At 34.7% G+C, this 8,795-nt stretch overlaps 1 protein-coding gene across 1 annotated transcript in view; it reads left to right on the top strand.

Moving 5' to 3' along the window:
• The first annotated feature begins 822 nt into the window (after positions 1–822).
• ppp1r1b (protein phosphatase 1, regulatory (inhibitor) subunit 1B) overlaps positions 823–8,795 on the top strand; it is a 28,608-nt gene continuing 20,635 nt past the window's right edge. The window contains exon 1 of the mRNA XM_055220020.2: positions 823–2,353. Coding sequence (XP_055075995.2) covers positions 2,240–2,353 — 114 coding nt within the window. The 5' untranslated portion in view covers positions 823–2,239. The remainder of the gene's footprint in view (positions 2,354–8,795) is intronic.

Genomic DNA, 8,795 nt, shown 5'->3' with positions numbered 1-8,795 from the left:
TTTAATAAATTTTGCACAGGCCTACTAAAGGGTTAATGGTGCCACATGGTGATTAACATTAAAAATGACCAAATTTTACCTTTTTGCAAAAGGAAAAACCACCAAAAATCAAGAATGCATGATAATAAGGTGTCATGGCTCTGCAATCAAAAATGTTGTTATAATGGAAGTCAATGGGACAAAAATGGCCACAAACAATAAATGAGGGAGAAAAAAAATCTGATGCTGCACAAAAACTAAAAATGTATCAAAGCCAATGTTTTTACTAATCTTTGACATGCCCAAGATTGTGAAAAATGTGAAAAAAATCCAGTCCACAATCACTTTTTATATTGACAATCAGTCATTTTGTGTTTTTCCCCTCAAATCAGTGACATCACTTATGAACTTGGCAATTACAGAGTAGAAGTCATGAACTTTTTTGTAAACATTTGGTAGTTTTGATCAGTACTGAGGTTATATTAACAGATTTATGCAAAAAAAATTCATCTGATACATTTTTACAGCTGTTTAATTTAGTGGCCACTAACAACACGAATGGGTAATGAATTTGAACAATGCACAAGGGTTGATCGCTTGCAGAATGGAGGTTTGTGTTTGCATAATGTATTTGTTGGTGTATTGTGTAATTATTATGTATATATAAATACACACATACATATATAAATTAAAATAAAAAATGTTATTGTATTATATGGTATTTATGTGTGTTTTAAAAAAAATTATATATAATATAAATATATCAAATATACATATACATGTTTAAATACATGCATGTGTATTTATATAAACAAAATAATTACACAGTGCACACACATATATTATGCAAAAACAAACTTCTATTTTGTATGGATTAATCTTGACAGCCCTATAATTTACTCAGGAAGTGTTGCTTCTAACATTTATCCACCAAGTGGCGCTAATGAGCCTTTCTATATAAAATCACTAGTGAGCAGAGTTTGTGTAACTTTTGGGCATAGGAGTTGCCAAACTTTGTTTTATTATTCTGCAAAGCGAGCTTACTATATTACAGATACAAAGTCTGCCTCTGTGTTTAAAGATGTTTGCCCCTTGATGTTAATTTTAATATTTACAAACCAGATATCAGTGCCAGTAAGCCCCCCGCCCCCAAACAAATGTATTGAACACATGAGCTAAACTTAAAATGTCACTACAACAACAAAATATTAGGCAGGTGGTACTTATTCGTCTTGTAGCAATAGCTCAAAATACATCTTAGGGGTCAAAATTATTGTTTTTTATGCCAAAAATCATTAGGATATGAAGTAAAAATCATTTCCCATGAAGATATTTGTTAAATATATCAAAACTTTATTTTTGAGAGTGAATGCAGTTGCTATTGAATACATTTGGACAACTTTAAAGCTGATTTTCTCAATATTTAGATTTTTTGCACCCTTAGATTCCAGATTTTCACATAGTTGTATCTCAGCCAAATATTGTTCCATCTATAAACAGAAAATGGACCCTTATGACTGGGTGTGTGGTTCAGGGTCACATTTAACAAAACATAACACAAGTGCACTTTTCAACCAAAACATTTCACAAAACAAAAAACAAATTTGCAGGGTTTTAAATGATAATATGTTCAAGTGAAATGAAAGCTAATTGGACAATTTCTGATTGTCAAATGTTGGTGAAACACACACGCCTGTGTGAACTTTATACATCCAATAAAAGCAATCATGTAACTGGCAAGAATACTTCAGAAAAAAGATAGATCTGAAAAAATGTTTTCAATATGGCTTAAAAGTCTAAATACTTTTAATAGCTCACAGATTGGTTAGTTCCAATGAAAAAGTTTCTTTATTATGCAAAATTGAGCGATGCATTGAAATTGTCCCTCTTTCTTTATATTTCTCTATTAATCTCCTATTCAGAAATAGAGGGCAAAAGAGGCTCAGGCAGCTGGATGAGATTATCTTTTTTTCTGATTAGAAATCGACGTCAGCGCAGCTTCCAAAACTCACTGTCTCGTAGCCCCGCCTCTCTCCCGCCCCCAGGCTGATATAAGGACGTCCCACATTGACTCTAGTGAAAGAGACAAAACCAGAGGTCAGGCTGATAAAAGAAGACACCGGCACATCTGAGACACTCGAGTACAGGAGAGAGATAATTCGGAGAGTTGTCTGGAGGACACTGCGTTTGTGTGTGTGTGTTTGTGTATGTTGAGACAGGGTTGATATTTGTGACACTAAAGAGGAGAAGACAGCAGATTATGGAACCCTCAAGTCCCCCTGAGGGCCCCGTGGGACCCAAAGAAAAGAGGAAAATCCAGTTTGCAGTCCCGGCCACAGAACCGACCCAGCTGGACCCTCGACAGGTTGAGATGGTAGGAAGATCTTGTTTCGTAGTTTGAATCCTTTAGGACTTGAAATTGATTTAGAGTAACTTGGACTACATTATTTCTGTGATGGGTGCTTTTTAAAATAATGAAGAAAGATTTAAAAATTATGTTTAACATCAGCAAAAAGTTGGATATAACAATACAGTTGTTTGCATTGTGATAAATTAATGATTTAGGAGTTTTTGTTGTTATATTTTGGGGTGAAATGTGACCTGGACATGTTTTGTGAGACATTCCTGACCTGTACTGACTTACTGATTAACCAAAACCCGCTGAACAAACCGAGGGAGCAAAAGTTCGAAAGCTATATATCTGTCGTGAAGCTGGTAAACAGTCTGTGACCTGAACTTGGATGAATTGAGCTCGGATGCTCTGGATAGCAGGTTCTGCTTTTATTGCCTCTTTATGTGCGCAGTAAATCGTGCAGACTAAACCCCCACCTCCGGATGTTTCTATCTATCGATTGTTTTACTTTGTTGGATTGCACGTAGATGTTTTTTTAGTTATCTGATGGCTGTAAATCTTTGTGTGTGTGTGTGTGTCATACTGGACTCGTTCCCCATCCTTGTGGCGTTGTAATTTTAGTTTTTACAAAGTGGGTCGTGGAGCTGCAGAGATAGGCCAGCTAGTCGTTCTCAAGAGGCGCGAGTTAAAAAAGATACAAGGAAGAGGAAAAAGTGCAGGCTTCATCTTTATGACCACTTGAGATGTTTGGGGGGGGTCTAAAGCTGCATTTAGACTTATTAACACCATTTAAGAGTTGGATTCCTCATGCTAAACATAGGCAAAGTGTCAAAAAAGCAGAGTATTTCTGTGCCGAACGCACTTCGCCAAGCTTCGTACAAGTTTTGGAAAGTTTTTTCGAACATGAAAGATTTATCAGTCCCTCCAGAAAAACGTGATTATGCAATCGCATGATTTAACGCATAATATGCCAAAGTCCGCATATTTATGCGGGGGATGCATTTTATCAAATACGCTGCACTTTCGCAGCATAAATTGCAGATTTCCGTGCGCAAAATATGCAGGGCTTGCATGATTTCATAATCTCTGCATTTTCGTAGCAAAAATCATATATATCTCGGCAGAAAGTTGGAAAATTTACCTCCCACAAGCTCAGCCATGTCCGCTGTTGCCATGGGAACGTTATAAAGTGACGTAATTATGTGACGTGAACATCATTGAAAAGCTGCAAACAGTTTTTGCAAGTTCCCACAGTTTTTGCAAGTCACGGTTATGACAATTAATTGTCTGTTTTATTGCTTTGACATTAATTTTATGAAATAATTTTCACACATTGTTGTGATTATTTACATTAATGTTTTGCTAAGTTTACCTGGCAATAAATATTAATACACATAACACATATTTAAAATTAATCTGATAATGTCTCATTTATACAGGCGCTGAAGCTCCCCCTTGTGTTTTTTAGAGAGATGTGCAATCATTGCGGTGATCTGAAATCATCACGATGAGGTCAAACAATCGCGATGAGACGATTACTGTATTTAATCATTGTGACCGCCCTAGATCCAGACATTTTTGCAAGGTCCCGCAATTTCACTGCATAAAATTGCATAAATATCCGAATATTACATCACATTTTTTAAGAAAACGTGCCACAAGATCAAGGTTTTTTGCTCGCAACAATCACAAAAAAATATTTTCCTGGAAGGACTAATTTATACGTAACAATCTTGCTTTGCTTTTAATTTCTTTTATGGGCAATTTCAGTGCAGGAAGTCCTTATATGGGCACTTAAAGCCGAATGTATACTCAGGCCGTCCGCGTACACGCGTTATTCACATGACGTAATTTTCGTCATCAGTAGGGTACGCAGTCATCCACGTGCAACGTCCACGCACTGCCTAAAAATTGACCATCCACGTACGACAGCGCATACGCGTGAAAATGTTGAGACAGGACACTACACTACAAACAATTACACAAAGGCAATAGACAACGTTTGCACATTCACCATCATCTTTCCTTCTTTTATTTTTACTTAATACAAGAACAGAAAGCTGTGGAGCATTTTCGTCACCATAATATTTAATTCTTGTTCAAAGTCGTTTTATTTTGTGCCACCATACTTACTGGTGTAACTACTCATGTAGCAGTCTTTGAATGGGGAGAACATGGAAGTGTTTGGTGGCTTCTGAATGTATCCCTGTTTGGATCCTAAGGGATGAATGGGGCTAGGCTAATTGCTAACAAATATACGACACGCTGTACAAAGATGAAGTGCACGCATTGATAAAAAAGGTATGTATTAATTTGTCTAAGTTGAGGTAAGAACATAGTCAAATATTGAAAAACTGTGGTGTTTTCCTTTAAATTCACATTCACTGCTCTGCTTGCCTAATATATTTGTGGTGTAAATGTGATTCAGACTCCTTTAGACCTCACTTCCTGTGCTGACAGGAAGTTGTCACCTAACTTTAGAATATGTGTTGTTTTGATAGTAAGAATGTTCGGCAGTCTTTCTCAGAGACTTTAATGGCAGTGCAGACATGTTTGCTGCATTTATAAAGTTTACACGCCCCTCACTTTATATTGGTTGCCTCATCACAATCTTTATTGTTCTGTAAAATGTATTCAGTCTTTTCACTTAAACTCGGCCGAACACTGAAAATGCTTTTTTGGCCTTTTCTATGATAAGATCAGACTGAATGGCTGAAGGACACTGCATGCGGTTAAAACATTAAATTATTAAAGTGTAAATGAGATTAAATAGGCTCAAATGTTTGAAAATACTTATTTTTTTAAATTAACTTAAAAATCAATGTTTGACATTAATCTGTTATGTTACGCCGCTCTGGGTTTTATAACAGCAGCACTCCGGATGAGCTCCACATGCCGGATGATTCATGTCATGATCTGACAATAATCCAAGTAGTGTTTTATGTCTTTCAATGCAGGCTTTTGTACGAAGTTAGCATGGTCAAGGTCAAAAATTTGCTGTGGTTTTTAACTTTTCTGTATTCTGAATCCGATTCTGCCCTAATTCAAAACTGTTATGTGAGCAACTAAGTAGTTGATCAGATGTTCTTCAATCATAAAAACTTCAAAAAAAGAAGTGATTCTTACTGTGCTGTAGTTTAAATGCATTATGCATTGAGATATTGGTAGACACATTGGTGTCCACACTAAATCCTAACGTGACATGTTTATCCTATTTTTACAGTATATAAACTATTCTTTCTTTTAAACTATTTTTTTAACTATCTTTAAAACTCATTTACACTGTTAAAAAAAATGGTCCCAAGCTGTCACTGGGGCAGTATCTTTAAAAAGGTACTAATATATAAAAGGTATACATTTGGGACCAATATGTACCTCTGAGGTACTAATATGAACTCTCTTAGGTGCAAAGGTGTACTTCTTGAAATGGTACCAGTCCCAGTGACAGCTAGGGACCATTTTTTGGGACCATGAGTTTTAAAAAGTGTATAAGTGTGAATAGTTTATTTATCTAACAGTACCAATGCAACATTATACTTTTTGATCACATCATATTATCACAATCTCCTGAAAATGTTGTGATTTTAAATTGTGTACATTTTGAAAGAGATACTGGTAAGACTAAGGTCTCATTCAACAGCATGTTTACAGCATTAATTATTAATCTTTGTTAATGTTACCAATAATACTGGTAACATTAATAACCAATAATACTAATACTAATAATACAACTTTTGATTTAAAAAATGTATTTGTAAATGCTGAAATTAACATTAAATGGATTTTTCACTCAAAAAAATGAAAATTATGACATTATTTACTCATCCTTATGAACTGTAATAAAAAAATGCGGCATGAAATTAAAACAGCTTGGTTTTGAATGTCAAGTCAATTCAACATACTTTTTTAAGTTTTGGCTTGTGCAAAGTTGGCATAACTTAATAAAATAAAAACAAGTTGAAATTGTTTATCTTAAAGGGGACACATCATGAAAATCAGACTTTAAGTGTTATAATTGGGTCCCTGCTTGTATCAACCTAGATACTTTAACTTTTACTTTAACAGGTGAAAAAACTAGCGAGATGGGAAAATCTTTGTTTTTCATCCATTTTCTAATAATTCTGCACACTAATAGTTGCCTAATAACGGTGTTCTTATAAATGAAGAGTTGGTTCCAAAACGCAATAAATCCATTTTGACAAATTTCGGTAAAATGTGTTTTCTATACCAAGAAAGTGACAAGATGAAAACCACTATTTTCTGTTACAAACTTTCACATAGCATCTTTAGGTTATAAAAACATAAAAAATTCAAATCCATAACTTGATTTTCAAAGATTTATTATAAAAACGAATTATTTTTTCTACAAAATGCAATAAATCCATAAGTTTTTTCAAAATGCTATAAATCTATTCAATCAATGTATAAATGTGCATTCATCTTTGCCATGATATATTCATTTAGTTTACTAGTGGTATACACTGATAAAAATAAACATTAATGGCATTAATCAAAACACTTACTTTGTTATATTAATGACACCGTCATTGCGGTTATACTTGACGCAGTCGCTTAACATTTTTCAAAGCGATCAGCTGTAAAATGTTTTGGTCCTGCTCGATTTTCGTTGGCTTCACGTAAAATAATGTAAAGTTTTTCATAAGATCCCCTGGGGTCAATGTGTTTGAATCACATAAACTTCACAGATGCTGTCGGGAGAAAAAGCACCCGTCTCCCGAGTGCCTCCCGTGTAAGTTATTGGATGTTGATGACTTACAATCTTTCCCGTCACAGAAAACAACCACAGGTTTATCAATGCCATTAAAGTATTATTTTGCTTTTGTTTGTTTGTTGATCACGAAGTACAAAGCAGATGTGGAAAACTAGGATTCTGTGTACTCAACGCGCCGCCTACATTACGAGGAATGGTGCACTGTAATATGTGGAGTGGATTTATTGCGTTCTGTAGAAAAACAGGAGTGGCGTATGGGTGATTCTCACGAAACCATTGAAACACCACGGCACTAATGATTTTAGCTTTAAAATGTGTAATATAGTAACATTAAAAAGCATCAGAATTAACACAATACTGTGTTCTACCTTGCACAATGTGTGATTTCAACATAAGAATTTATAATTGGAAATTTTATCTCATTTTCTGCTGAAATTCTCATTACCGCAATGTGTCCGGCTGTGTTTGAACATGCGTTATGTTGTAATTTAATCAAATTAACACAATAATATAAAGAAAAAAATAAATGGATGTTTTGCTAGACTACTTTAGATGACAGAAAAAAAATATTAACTGAATATTCATGTATAATAAAAATGAAGAAAAATTAGGAAAATGATGTGTCCATGCCTGATGTTCTCATCCTCCGCAACACTTTTTGAGAACAGTTTAAGCACACATACAGAATTTTAATAAAGTTTGATTTTGAGTGACCAAGCACATGGACCAGTTACTTCAAAATGGCTATCAGGTACGATAATTTTTTTGCAGTTGATTTGAAATATTGTCTTGTCAGAATGCTTGCACGACGTTTTGATTGTCATTGCCGCAACAGATGCTTGTTGAATGTTAATTTGATTAATGGAGGCGTAGTGCTTTGATTTTGGATGCATGTGCGGAGTCTCCAAGTTGTGTTCTTTCAGGTTTGTCATGTCATTTTGAAAATATGTCAGTGTCGATGTTTTCTGACTGTTGCGGTAATGAGATTTTTTAGGACTAACTTTTTAAATTATGTTACAAAAAGTGTTAAATGATAAGTAAAAGTTTTTAAATTAATGTTCCCATTTACTCCAGACTTTGTTTTTCAATGTCTGGTGGGAAAAAAAGTAAATGTAAGCAATTTTTACATTTTCATGCTTGACATTTTTAAAACCAAGTTTTCGTGAGAATCACCCGTATATCGCGTTTTGGGAAAAAAGGGAGAAAAGATGACAGAATAACACTGCGGATATTGGATTTTGCATAAAATTAAGAATTTACTTTTAAATACTGACCTGATATAATACTGATTTTGGCAGTAACTCATTTATTTCAAAAATAGCGTTTATCGCGTTTTGGAACCTCTTCAAATATTCTTTTAAAGCCAAAACTTCACTTTTAATATAAATGTTCAGGTTTGAGGGTTTGTAAACATTTTGAATTTACCAAGAGCACTGTTTCAACAACAAGTAATCCTCAAAAATACAACTTGCCTAATAATTGTGCACACGGTGTCATGGCCGCGGGAAGTGGGGGTGCTGCGGGTGCTGCAGCACCACCTATTGGCGAGAAGGAGAACTTTTTTTAAATTAAAATATTTTGCACAATGTATATATTTCTTATGAATATTTTAGGAAATTATTTTGACACATGTAGGCCATTATGTGTATTTGGATTTTAATTTCATTACTGTCTGTGCCTACCCATCTCCGTGGCCTCATCCGAGCGCACTTTCTCTGCCTTGAGTCTTTT

Source organism: Misgurnus anguillicaudatus, chromosome 20 (assembly GCF_027580225.2).
Source record: "Misgurnus anguillicaudatus chromosome 20, ASM2758022v2, whole genome shotgun sequence".
Taxonomy (NCBI): domain Eukaryota; kingdom Metazoa; phylum Chordata; class Actinopteri; order Cypriniformes; family Cobitidae; genus Misgurnus; species Misgurnus anguillicaudatus.
Note: the sequence above shows the minus strand (reverse complement) of the source record. Positions and strands in the feature narration are given on the sequence as shown.